This window comes from Centrocercus urophasianus, unplaced genomic scaffold (assembly GCF_019232065.1).
Source record: "Centrocercus urophasianus isolate 14NV4802_14NV808 unplaced genomic scaffold, USGS_Curo_1.0 seq_15, whole genome shotgun sequence".
Lineage (NCBI taxonomy): Eukaryota > Metazoa > Chordata > Aves > Galliformes > Phasianidae > Centrocercus > Centrocercus urophasianus.
Window position 1 is genome coordinate 23269386 of NW_024884697.1, and position 13967 is coordinate 23283352.

Below are 13967 nucleotides of genomic sequence, written 5' to 3' on the forward strand. Positions count from 1 at the left end.
GTATTTGAATCTATACAACTTTGCTTGTAAGAAGACAAGTGCTGGGAGAGTCTACTGGATAAGCCTGAAGCCTAGATCTGCCTCTGAGGGGGCAGTCATCTCACCCCCACAATAGGCATCTCAAATGGATTAAATTAATTATTCCTAAATGTTCCATGTATTTGTCCAACAGCTGATCAGATAATATCAATAAAGCCTACCCTGAAGTATTAAGTAGCAGCTGAAGATCTTGATAGTGATTAAATATTGAGTTTGAATACCAAAATCCCTTTGTTGATTTAGTCAGGAAACTTAGCTGTTCTGATCAAGAACATAACATAAATCATTTACCAGCAAAGAATAAAATTCAGCTCTCCTGACTTCAAGTCTGACATCAACTAATAAACTATTCCTTCTTTGCATCCTCTGCAAGTATGACTTTTCATCACTATAACTTTCCAAAATCTTTAGGAGAGACCTAAAATGTATACAAATTGCAGAACACCTTGTTCCTGAAACACAGTTGGCCTGATTCTGCCCTTGGTAGTGGAGGTGACAATTCTGTTCACACCAATGGGAGCCAACCTGCTCTACCCAAAAGAGGACCAAACAAGGTTTACACTGTTGCCAAACGGCTACTGAATTCGGAATGCTTGGTTGCCTATTACAGAGAATCTGTACTTATCATTTTAATAACACTGACATTCAGATATGATTCAAAGCATTTTCACATGTCAAATGTTCTTGGCTGAGTTCCTACTGGATCCAGTAAAGAGCCATGAAGAAATTCTGGCTTAATCCTTAGAACTATTTTATACATATCAGGAAGAGTGCTGAAATGATGCTGTGATGCATCACGCAATGAGACTTCTAGTGAACTGCAGTCCTTTCTAGGAAGCTTCTAGACACTCAGGACTTAAGCCAGAAATGAATGCTTACTGCAGTCTCTGTTCCCTGATATGTGAGATGGAGAGCAGTGTGGTTTTTTTTAATTTATTTTTAACTCCATGATATTTTAACCAATATTAAAGCATTTTTAAAAATTATTATTATTATTATTTTTTATACATTACCTTTTCAAGCTGCATGGTTTCTCACCAACAAAAATCCTTCTGGATTTTCCACTGTTTAGGTATTTGCCAGCTATTGTTAGCAATGTTCCTCCAGATTTGGGGCCATAGGTGGGGGAGATACTTGTTATTATGGGATTCTGAGGGGGGTAAAAATAAGAAAAGAGGACTGTTCAGTTATGTTTCTGTATTTTCAAAAAGAATAATCTCAACACATTTATTAGCACTTCTATGAAGTAATAATAAACAATAACATAGAATTATCATACTGAATTAGACTCATGAAAAGTCTTCTTTCAGTTCACACTGAAACTAATTAGACATTAAAATTCTAATCATAGTGCTTACCACATATGAAAATGTATTGAATAGTGTTTTTCCATGTCCAACAGAAACACTACTGGATATATTAAAACTTGCATTTTTTGCAGCAGGAGCTGTGCATTCCAGCCTTTGGAAAGCAAAGAAAAAAACTGCATTACATTTATTTTCCTAGGTTGATCATTTTGTATTAAAATAAAGCCACGACTACTTCATAACAATGCTGAACCCATACAGAACTAGTCATCAATTTATGCGTGTCAGGTATATTTCAGAAAAAAAAATAGTAGGAAGTACTGTGGTCTTCTTCAATACTAATTACAAATGCCACGGTGTTTATACATAGACAGAGAAAATAATTTTAATAAATCAAATATATTTCTGAAAAAAAAAGCACGCTGGAGAAAACAAATGCCTCCCATTCAATTGGTTAATTTGGTTTTTGGAATTTTCCCTTGTGTCAAATTTTGGCAGACAACAGCATTAGGAAAACTACATCCTATATATATTTATTGTTTAAATTTAAATACTGCCAAAAATTAAACTTGAACTTTTGTGGCATGATGTGTCCATTAACTACATTACATTCTCTGAGTCTCATACATGAGCCATTCTCTTTAAATCATTTAGCTTGCATTAAGACTGCTCAGAGCAGCAGAAAGGCACAAGCTCAAGACTGCTGGAGGGTGACCTCTGCTACTACAAATGCGGGTAGGGAAGCCGTGTCATGCTCTGCACATTGCTGTGTGAGTAATCATACGCTCTGATCTGAGAGAGGATATTCATTGAACTTATTATTTCTTCACGATAACAACCAGAATATCCTCTGTCTTGAATTTAAGCCATTATCCCACTGTCTCAAATATGTAATTTTGAAGAGGAGTGCCTGCAAAGGGCCATGAGCAGCTTGATGACCAAATACCTTCCTCTTCTCACATTCCTCTCCAGCAGCCTCACAGATGAGGAAGATGGAGATGACATATCTGAGCCCTGCAGGACCCTGGCTAAAGGAGCCTGCCATATTTTCAAACCCTTAAACAGTTTCATTTTGTGCCAGCTCCCATGGGTGTAGAACAGCATTTTGTAGTCAAACTAGAAAAAGCTGTTGCAAGGGCTATCGGCATTAACCAGCTTTATGGGCTCTCTGGAGCAGTTTTCCTGGGGAACTTGTCGAAATGGGGGATTGTTTAATACCCAAATCTTCTGTTTGAAAATCTGAATGAAAGCATAATATTTATAAGCCGAATGTTTGTACCATTAGTAAACCCATTCCACACAAAGAACATCTTTATAAAGGAAATTTTTTACTTTAGGTTTCTTACTTGTTTTTGTTGCTAGATTTTGCTTCCAGAACACAGATTTGTCCTCCGATATGGACGACTGTATTTCTTAATTCAAACCTATTACTTTTGCTGAATCCGAAGTCCCATCCACACAGTGTCAGTTTTGTCCCGCCTTCTAAAGGAGCACTGCTTGGGAGAATCTGTTAAAAAATATTTTGTCACTTGCATCAGGTTTTCTTGAACTTCAAACGGAGTCAAAGAATGTGCAAAGGAATAATTTTAGGAAAGCATTTCTTCTGGCGGTTTATGTCCTACCATTCATCTTAATTGCTCTTCACCTTTCATTCGTCACATTATGAGCTTTCTCTGACAGTAGCAATAAATAACAAAACCTATACTAGAAAGCTTTGAAGGATGGTGTTTAGGGGCACTGAACAAGCTGTGCATTGTAATAGTCTTTTAAGTCCTGTCGTTCTTGTCTTTCACATCTTATTTCTGGCATGTTAAACATACAATGTACTTATTTTGTTAGAAGCTGAATGCTGAACACAAAAGAGCCCCCAAATGACCATTTTTTGTCAGCTTAATGAAAGTCAGGTTCATAGTGAAGTAGCTTCAAAGACACCTAAATCCGAAATTGGATTGGCTGTGATAAAGTTAACGTGACTTCTGCTATTCTTTCCTTCAGTCTTTTACATTTGGTCACCTCTAATTCCGAGTTAAAAATAAACTACCTCTCAGAAACACAGAGACAATCTACAAAGGAAATGCTTTTTTTTTTTTTTTTTTTTTTTTTCCCCCTTCTGTATATTGTAAATTGTCCTGTAAAATATAACAATGGTGGGAAAAAGGTAGAAACACTATAGAAGTCTTGCAGAACTCAGTAAAAGTGCTGGTCAGTACTGCCAGCAACAAATATAAAAGAAATATTGGTTTAGGGTTTATGGGGACTTTTAACAATACTGCAAAATTGTGCAAAACTGCTAGTGCTGCTGGGCAAAAAACAGAGCATGGAGGATTGAGTTTATATTTGTGGTTGTACTGCCTGAATGTCTTAAACTTAATGCTTTAGTAAGAGTAGTTTTGCCCCTAAAATGCAATACAGCTGTGCCTTTCAAAGGACTTGACTTCATTTTCAAGCTGAAAGGCAAGTGTTTGAGAGATACTTGGCTATTATTTCATCTGGAAATCCAGTAAGACACACATTTCTTTTCAACTTTCTTCAGGACTATCATAAATGAACTACTGTAGATAGAAAGGAAGCTGAAGAATACTTCAAAAGAATTATACCCTATATTCTATACGGGGAAATTTATTGCCACCATTAGAAAGCAGACAAAGAGTCTGATCAAAAATGCACTGAAGTCAGGAGGCAGCTTTCCTGCTTTAATGAGCTTTGGATCAGCTCTCAGCAAGCACAGAAGAGGGAACCCGTGCAGGAACAGTGCTTCTGCACAAATCCCATAAAAAGCAGATATGCTCTACAGCCTTCCATTGCCCAGTGCTGCAGTTTAATGTGGGGAGCAGCACTGCACCCTGTGGAGCCCGTGCCATTCCCAAGTTTCAGTGTCCCTTCCTTTTTAAAAAAAAATTCCTTCAAAATCTGGATTGACTTCAGATCATAGTTTTCCACTCAGTATCTCAGCACACTATTTTTAGGAGTAACAAAAACCCCACCAAGAACTGAAATTGCTCTGTGGGGGTACAAGTTGTTTTGCACAGTAACGCACAGACTTCTGGCATTTGAAGAATCTGAAATTAATCGCAGAATCATAGAATTCCTCAGGTTGGAAAAGACTTTAAAGATCATCAGTCCAACCACAACCTAACCTTACTACCCTTACTCTAACAGTCCTCCACTAAATCATGTCCCTGAGCACCACATCCAAATGGCTTTTAAACACATCCAGGGATGGTGACTCAACCACCTCCCTGGGGAGCCCATTCCAGTGCTTAGCAACCCTTTCTGTAAAGAAGTGTTTCCTGATATCCAACCTAAACTTACCCTGGTGCAACTTGAGGCCATTTCCCCTCGTCCTGTCACCAGTGAGAAGAGACCAACCCCGCTCTCACTGTAAGCACCTTTCAGATATTGGAAGAGAGCAATAATGTCCCCCCTCAGGCTCCTTCTCCCCAGACTAAACAGCCTCAGATTCTTCAGTTTCTCCTCGTAGGGCATATTCTCCAAGCCCTTCACAAGCCTTGTTGCCCATAATCCATTAAGTTAGCAATAAAAGGCATTAAAATCAAGCTTCACAAAGCCATACAAAATTGAAACCTAAGGCACTTAGCTCGTTTTGAGAGATATTAGCCAAAAGGGACATGTGATAGCAGCCCATATGCCTTGACTGAGGAAGAATGAAAGTATTTACTACGTTCTGTAAGAGGTGAGATTTTGAAGTAGATAGCAAATAAACACACCAAAACTTACACTTTTTTACTTAACCTTTACAAAAATTCCTCTACAATGTTTTCACTCATTCCTTTATTTCAGATGGCCTTTATGATGAAGCCAATGAAAGTCAAATGTGGTTTCCCAGATCTTTTCTTGGGAGAGAGGACAGGAATGAGCAGAGAACCTACCGGACTTTGAACTGAGGCACTCAGGCATCTTGTGTGTGCTTACATTATGCAGGTAGCAACAGAAAATAAGCAAAGTGCAAAAAAATGCTATGAAATTCAGGACTTGAAAATTGTTGGCAATTCTCTGTAGCCAGGAAACCCATTGAGAGCCTGCAGCACATCCTGCCATGAGGCTGCAGTTCTGCATGTCGCTGCCACTCCCTGGCTTTGGGCTGTAGGGCAGAAAGCTTTTTCCAAAATGTAAAAGATTCTGTTTTTCTTTTCCTTGAGTTCTTCTAATATCCACTCATGTACTTTATACACCATTAGCTAAAATAGCTATTTATTAAAGGTTCAACAGCCCATTCATTTTAATTAAGAGTGAAGAACATGCAGAGGCCACATCTGAAGTTTCCAGCAAAACCTCCAATCTAAGCAGGCAGCAGAAGGTCTGATATTCCTGATACTTCTGCAACAAAAGCTAAATAAATGACTCACTTTCAAAACAACAACACACCATCCCAGGCTTTTAGCCACAACAAAGAATCCAAAGGGAGACCAGTTTATTTTTCCTTTCACGCACTTCACCTCTCAGAGTGACCTGAACTCTGCATGCAGATGCCTATAATTTGTTTCATTATGGAGTTATCCCAAATGAGAATCCTTCAAGTCCCCAAGAGCTCCCCTAGTGCTGTCACTCAGGCTGACAAATCATGCTCTGGTTGCAGGCGGGGCGGTTGGTGGAGGGACATCTGTGGACTGTGCTGCTGTCGGGCAGAGCCCAATGGCTCCAAAGAAAAACGCTTAGAGCAGGGCAGAGGGCCAACATGTCAGCAGGACTCCAATGGGAGAACCTCGTGCTTCCTCTCTGCCATTTTTCCTGAGATGAAAATCTCATCTTTTTTTTTTAATCTTTTTTTTTTTTTTCTTTTTCTTTCCACTGCACATTGCTCTGTCCAATAATGAGAGAAAACTTATTTGAAGACTCATCTAACATTCTTTGCATCAGACCCTCCGTGCTCCCCTCAGGTTAAAGCGCTCATGTGACATATCCTAAGCAATCTGCCTCACTAAATCTGCAAAATATTCGAGAAGTAGGACTGAATTTCAAATACTATGCAAAGCAGGTCATCCTCTGTTTGTTAGGAACAAAACAAGCTTGTTTCTCATATTTTATGCATATGGGTTTAAATACAGATCAGAAGATGATGAATAATCTGTTTTACATTTTTTTCAGTAATAATGTTAAATGTCATGGTCCAGCGGAGCATGAAATCTGTCTTAACAGCTAGCAATCCAAAGGGATTTGAGTACTCAGGGTTTTTTTTTTCCTTACAGACCTTCTAGAAGACTTCCACCAGTGTTAGCACACTGTAATTCAAGATTGCCTTCAAGATCTAACAGTGTCACAGATCCATATCCATTACAGGGGCAGGCTGGACTTGTGCTGAGTGGGTAGGGCTGAGAGCAGTGCACGGGGAAGGGGAGCATGTGGCTGGCACCATGCCTGCCTGCTGCCCACATCTAAGGCACACTCCACCAAATGAATCTTCCCAGCAGCTTCAGGGGGACACGAGAGGTGGCTTTGGGGATACACTTCTTGGTCTAAGTATCTGTGCATGGACACTTGCTTCTTAAAGTTGCTGAGCACATGTTGGTTGAAATCAGAGAGGATTGTTGTAGCTCAGCACCTTTGAAATTCAGAAACAAAACAATTCCAAGCATTAGAAGTCCTTTCGGATGCATGGAAATACACTGCTAATGCTGAAAAGTTTTGCTGAGAAAAAATGTTGAGGGTTACTACTTGTGCTTGAGCTCCAGGAAAGCCAAAACAAGCTAAGAAAGATGGTTTGGTCCTGAGGAAGTATATAAAAATAGGCCAGGACTAATTCTCAGTGTATGTCTTTGCACTGGTGACTCATCGTTTCTTAAAAGTGAGGACCAGAAAGGACTATTTGATCATCTACCACAGCTTTTCTGAGATGGCTGTGATCTTGTATAAAGTGAAAGTGAATGATTCACCTTTGGAGTTAGCAATTTTTTACATCTCCTTTATCCAAAGGTAGAAGGCAAGACAAACTCACATACAGGTGTGCCCACATGCACACAGCTCTCCATACATTTTGAGTTTGATTCCTAGAACGCCTCACTGCCTGATCACTGAGTTTTCTCCTGGTTTAGCTTTAAATTTTGCATCTGAAATATGAAAAAATCCTATCTGTATGAATGTGTTTCCAGATTACCAGCAAATATAAAGTTTTACAGTAGTTTTGCCTCTTTAAAATGTTGTCCATGAAATTATCAGTCTGGTTGAAAGAAGAAAACATTTGGTCCCTTTCCCTCTGGGAGTTTCAAGTGTCAAAACTTCATTTATAAGCTGTATACTCAGAGGAAAATGTACTTTTTAGCTGCAGAGTACAGTTTAAATGTGTTAAAAGGAAATGGGTGCAAGTGCTACTGGAGAGCTTTATGCTTGCTCCTCCCTCAGCTTACTGGTCCATCGCTGCTCCTAAAACCTCAGCCTTCACAGTTGTGCCAGACCTCACTAAAAATAGCTCTGTTAAACGTTCAGTCACCCCATGCAAATCTCATACTGACCATGGCTAACTGGAAACAGGGACAAACAGTGGAGCTATGCTCATCTGCCTTGTCCCTGAACACCCCTCATAGCCCATGGAGAGCAGCCTCCGGCTGTCCCCGCCCCTGAGAACCCAGCTGCTGTAATGAGCAAGGAAACTTCTCTCCTTTGCTTCTCATATTCACCAACTGAGCATCAGGGGGCACCTCCTCCTATATACCTACCCTAAAGGCTCATCCAATCCTTCAGGCTTGTGAGGCAGCGTTAAAGCAGTGTTGCAAATGATCATGGCGTGGGCACTGTTGGGTACGATGGGCTGTGAAGGACGGTGGGCAGGCTGCCCTTCACCCTGTGGGCTGGCCAGCGGCCCCTGTGCACTACCTGTGGTATGTAAACACCAGGAGCAGGCGGTTTTACCTCATAAACTCTTGGCAAGCAGGTCTCCTGGGTCCAGGTCCCTCCGCCACATTCGGGAGCCCTCAGGCACCGCTGGCCACACCAGCCGCAGCGCATGAAGGCAGGTGCCAGCAGGCACTGGCTGCAGGACTGGAAGTGGTGGCAGCCCGGCCCGTTCAGCGGCACCTTGGTTATCTGTCGATGGAAAGAGATGGCACACAGAGCCTTCAAATGTGTACGCTTGCTGGCAAGGAGCCTCAATTTATGCGCTGTGTTGTGGTGCTACTCAGATTTCAGCTGTGCAAGTTGTGGTTCGACTTCTCTTTAGCTCGATAATTATACGATCTTATAAGTAATTTAACTGACATGATTTTAAATTCACTTGGGAGAAACCCTAAAGGCATCTTAATGTTATATACAGTTACTACCAGCATCTGGTGTTTACAGCAAGATAGCATTTTTTTTTGCTGATGGAAACAGCAGTGTGCTCCTCCCAGTTCTGTAGCAATTCTTGGAAAAAGCAGTGTGTCTCAGTATGCCTTAGTTCATATGTTTGCAAAACCAGTCATGGTAGCTGTTTTGGCTCTGGTGAGGCTACACTGGCAGCCGTGACACACTGGTCACACAATGGCCCAAATACAGTATTTAACAGTTATTATCAGAAAACTTACCCTATATCTAAAACATAAATTGAAAATGATGTTATATTTCAAAATATCACAATAGGTATGATAATGGTAGTTCTAAATATATGTTATCTGTGCTCAAAATATTAATATTAGCATATATTTGCATCGTTAGATAAGCATACTTCATACTTCAGTACTTTTCTTAGGTACATTCTCTTTGAAAATGACTTTTATAAATATCTAATACATTTCTAGTGAATGATTAATAACCATCTTTAGTAATGGCTGATTTATTTCTTTAAATTCTTATAGAACTCAAGGAGTCAAATTATTGCTTACGATTAGGGTTTAGGATTATCTGTAATATTATCTGCTAATGCAACAATGTTTTAAGCTCATTCTACAATGCATATCCTACTAATGACAATAGCATATTTATGACAACTCTTCATGTTTTGTTAACCCCTTGTAATCTGCCTGTGAAAATATTCCTCAAACCTCACCATGAGCAGCATCTCCAATTTTAAACACACCCACCTAAGACCTGCACACACACCTCCCTTCAAAAAGTTATGATGTTATGACACAAATGAACAACAGTCAGGGAAATTCTGCATGCCTTCTTTTCTTAGGCCATTGTGTCATTCTTTTCTTTGCAAGCACTTGAATTAAGGACAGACATTCAGCCTGAGATTTGCATCTCCTGACTTTTGTTGGTTTATATCACAGTTCTTACATTACTTAATATTTCCCAATCTTAGTCTGATAGTTTGTTAAGGAGGGAAAACAGTCTTGGAGGAAACTTGCTCTTTCTGTGTTCCCAGGGGAATAGTAAGGTTGGGAGGATGCAGGATATAAAACCACAGTGTAAATAGTTGCCCTTACCAAAAATCGCTGCTCTGGGTGCAGGTTTACACGGGGTGTGGAATGATGAGATTATGAACCACCCACCTTTTTTCCAGTCACTACCAGAGTATAGCCATCTGCTGCTGCTGACTGCTCAACAACAACCTGGGGAGAGACGGGGTGGGAGTCCAGCTGAAAGCTGACGTGTGGAGCTGTGGACTCGGAGCGGGAAACCACTATCTAAGAAAGACAGAAATTCAGAAAATCAGCAGGCGACGTGTGACACAAATGCATCCTGCTTGGCTTTCTCACATCGCTGCCACTTTTCTGTTTGCATTAATTACTTCGCATTACATTGCATAATGTTTTGCATAATGTTTCATCATGATCTGATTAAGCCTCTATAAAATCCACTTTATTTAACACAGCAAAATCATGGTTGTTGAGGGATCCTCAAAATGCATCGTGTTTATTAAAATATGAAGAAGTGCATGCTTTCAGTTCCTGTAATTTCAAGTATTTAAAAATCAACCATAAAAGATGAAGATGGGTCACTTAGCCAGTCTTGTAGATTTAAGAGTACATAAGAAAAAAAAGAACTGTAGCTACAATGTCTAGTTAAAGGAGACTTCAGACCATTGAAGGTCAAATGTATTTTCATTTATTTTCACCTTTGTCCTTCAGCTTGAAAAATAGACTATACCATGTGTCATTACTATCTGGCCTTGGTGCTGTTGGAGTGCAAAGCTATGGCAGGAGCAGATTGTGGTGGCCATGAGCAGTGCTATGAAGCCACAAGCAGAATCGCGGAATCACAGAATCACAGTTACAGAATGGTTGGAAGGGACTTCAAGGATTGTGAATCTCCAACCCCCCTGCCACAGGCAGGGCCAACCATCCTCCACATTTAATATTAGACCAAGTTGCCCAAGGCCTCATCCAACCTGGCCTTGAACACCTCTAGGGATGGGGCATCCACAACCTCTCTGGGCAGCCCGTTCCAGCACCTCACCACTCTCATAGTAAAGAACTTCCCCCTGACATCCAACCTCAATCTTCCCTCCCTCAACTTAAAACCATTTCCTCTTGTCCTGCAGTTATCTACCCTTTCAAAGAGTTTACTTCCTTTCTGTTTGTAGGCTCCCTTTAGGTACTGAAAGGCTGTAATGAGGTCACCACACAGCCTTCTTTTCTCCAGGCTGAACAAGCCCAGCTCCCTCAGCCTGTCTTCACAGGGGAGGTGCTCCAGTCCCCTGATCATCTTTGTGGCCCTCCTCTGGAATCTCTCCAACAGCTCCCTTTCTTTCTTGTACTGGGAGCTCCAGACCTGGATGCAGTGCTCCAGATGGGGCCTCACAAGAGCAGAGTAGAGGGGGACAATCACCTCCCTGTCCCTGCTGGCCACCCTCTTCTGATGGAGCCCAGGATGCTTTCTGAGCTGCAGGAGCACACTGCTGGCTCATGTTAAGCTTTTCATCCATCAGGATCCCCAGGTTCTTCTCTGCAGGGCTGTTCTCAAGGACTTCTCCTTCCAGTCTGTATGGATGTCTGGGATTCCTCCAGCCCAAGTGCAAAACCTTGCACTTTGCTGTGTAGAACCTCATTAGGTTCACCCAGGCCCACCTTTGAAGTCTGTTGAGGTTCCTCTGAATGGCATCCCTTCCTTCCACTCAGCTTAGTGTCATCAGCAAACTTGCTGAGGGTGCACTTGATTCCATCACCGATGTCATTGATAAAGATGTTAAAGAGCACTGGTCCCAAGACAGACCCTGGGGGACGCCACTTATTACCGGCCTCCACCTGGACATAGAGCCACTGATGACCACCCTTTGTCTGTGGCCTTTTAACCAGTTTCTTATCCATCGAGTGGTCCACCCATCAAATCCACATCCCTCCAATTTGGATATAAGAATGTGGTGGGAGACCATGTCAAAGGCCTTGCTGAAGTCCAGGTAAATGACATCGGTCACCTTCCCCTTGTCCACCAATGCCATCACTCCATCATAAGAGGCCACCAGATTAATTAAACATGACCTGCCCCTGGTGAAGCCATGCTGGCTGTCTCAGTTCACACGCTCATTCCTCATGTGATCAAGCATGTCATCCAGGATGATCTTCCCAGGCACAGAGGTGAGACTCACCAGCTTGTAGTTCCCCGGGTCCTCCTTGCTCCCTTTCTTAAAAATGGGAGTGATGTGACCCTTCCTCCAGTCATCTGGGACCTCACCTGACAGCCACGACTTTCCAAATATGATGGAGAGCAGCTCGGCAGACAGAGCTCGATTCCCAGAGCTGCTGAACTGGTTGTTGCTGCAGAAAGGCCCTTGGCAAGATGAGACTGGGAACCTCAAGTTCTATGTCCTGCTGACTTCTGTATGAGGCGGGTGTCCAGAACAATCTTCAGCACCTCTTAAACAGCAGTGAGTATTGGAGGCTTCTCTAGAAGATGTTCCAAAACAGGAGCCTAATTTAGTTGTCCTGAAGCTCTTTTCTAAGGGCCCTCTCAATTTCAGGAGATCTTAAGGAGATTAGTCACACCAGTATGAAATTCCCCCACTAGTCATCTCTCTTCATCTTAAGTTACCTACATACTTCTGAGAAATTGGGCCTATTCCTACAAACACATGCTTGACTTTACTACTGTAACTTTGTTGACTTTAATGGGATGAGTCATGGTTGTTAAGCACAGGCATAAAGCATCTGCAGATTGGGGAGGATATTTGATAGCAAGACTTTATAGGCTTGGGTCTGCAATCCAGAAGGATGTGCACCCAGTGTGATAGAAGCAGACAACAAAGGCAGAGGATTGTTTACATAAGGGAAGATCATGTTCATATTTCAAAATCTGCATCACGTGCAGTTTACTTAAGGAATTTAGAATATCAGCATTTGTTGAGAAGTTGAGATTCAATGGAGTTCATTATTTAACAATATCGAAACTATTCTGAAAATAACTTGTATGTCGAATGTTTCATTTTTCCTGTAATGAAGCTTTTCTCCTGACTCTCAAGGCAGCATCAAAACAGCCAGGACATTGACTTACACGATTTCACCGGCATTTCCCATTGCCAAAGTCTTTCAACAAGATGGCTGACTCCAAAACTCGACTTAGAGATGCTGTAATTACAGCTGATATTTTGTTGTAATTCAAGACTTAAATAAAATATATGAGCAGTTAATTTTTGGCGATAAAAGCTTCACATCCCAGGGGTACTTACAGTTTGCAGTTACAATAAGTTTTTTTTGCCCTTAAAATGAAACTGGCATTGTTGAAGAATTTGCTATAGGTTTGTTTCACAGTACAGAAAGTACTTTTAGAAATCGATATGGTCTGATCATTTTCAGTGACACAGAAGTATGGTCTCTGACTCAGTGTATTAGGGCATAAGCTCTGTTTTTATATTCAGGACAATGAAAAATAGAACAGACTGCAAAGCTGCATGGAAAAGCTTGATTAATGTTGGCATTATGGGGAGAGGTATCACCACAGCTGCAAATACCTTTTTAGTTGATCATTAGCCATGTCTCATCTCGAATACCCACTGCTATAAAATGCTAAGAATTCTTTTCTATCATTAATCCAGGCTTCCTCTTATTGCCAAGCATTCTTTCTTATTGAGCCACAGTGTTAACCCTTTAAAGACATCTGTGTGGCAACTTCATAACGATACATGTAAATTTAGATCCCTTATCTCTACAATCTTGGAAAATTATTTGGTACATTAAACATCAAATATTTGCTGTGCTGGGTTGATAATGAAATCACCTGCACAGAGCCCAAGTGAGTAGACTTTGACCTCACGACACACAAGGAGCTCAAATTACACTTCCTAATTCATTCAGGACTGTGGAGTAGAAGTTTGCTGTTTTCCTAGAACTAATTTGCCAGCCTATAGTTTTGTAGCAACAGACTCACAGTGCAGAAAAGCTCTTTCTGTTCTATATAACTGTGCCACTTTTGCACGCATCAACCCAGTCCTTGAAATTCCATCTTACTCTTATCCAACATAATCCTGAAAAGAGAGGCGATTTGAAGACAGTTTCGATAGGACGAAGAAGAGGCTACTTAGGACTCCAGTGTTATTCTCAGATACATCCGATTTTTATTCCTTGGAACTGGGCTGGTATATATACTGTTTGGCATTGTTTTAATGTGGCTGCACTACCACATATGGGATACTTCTACAATGAAAACAGTACTACAGAAGGATTTTCTTTGCAAAGGCTTTAAAGCTGATTGCCCAAGTGCTGTCCATTTCCTTCCTTCCTTCCTTCCTTCCTTCCTTCCTTCCTTCCTTCCTTC

General features: G+C 41.1%; 1 protein-coding gene across 4 annotated transcripts in view; it reads right to left on the reverse strand.

The window, feature by feature from the left end:
• Nucleotides 1–13967, reverse strand: part of MET (MET proto-oncogene, receptor tyrosine kinase) — an 89701-nt gene that overhangs the window by 32816 nt on the left and 42918 nt on the right. For all 4 annotated transcript variants that reach the window (XM_042815566.1, XM_042815563.1, XM_042815564.1 and 1 more), the window contains exons 4-8: nucleotides 9770–9904; nucleotides 8211–8384; nucleotides 2693–2853; nucleotides 1398–1500; nucleotides 1053–1189 (exon numbers count right to left, since the gene is read on the reverse strand). In XM_042815566.1, the coding sequence (XP_042671500.1) occupies nucleotides 1053–1189; nucleotides 1398–1500; nucleotides 2693–2853; nucleotides 8211–8384; nucleotides 9770–9904 (710 nt within the window). The remainder of the gene's footprint in view (nucleotides 1–1052; nucleotides 1190–1397; nucleotides 1501–2692; nucleotides 2854–8210; nucleotides 8385–9769; nucleotides 9905–13967) is intronic.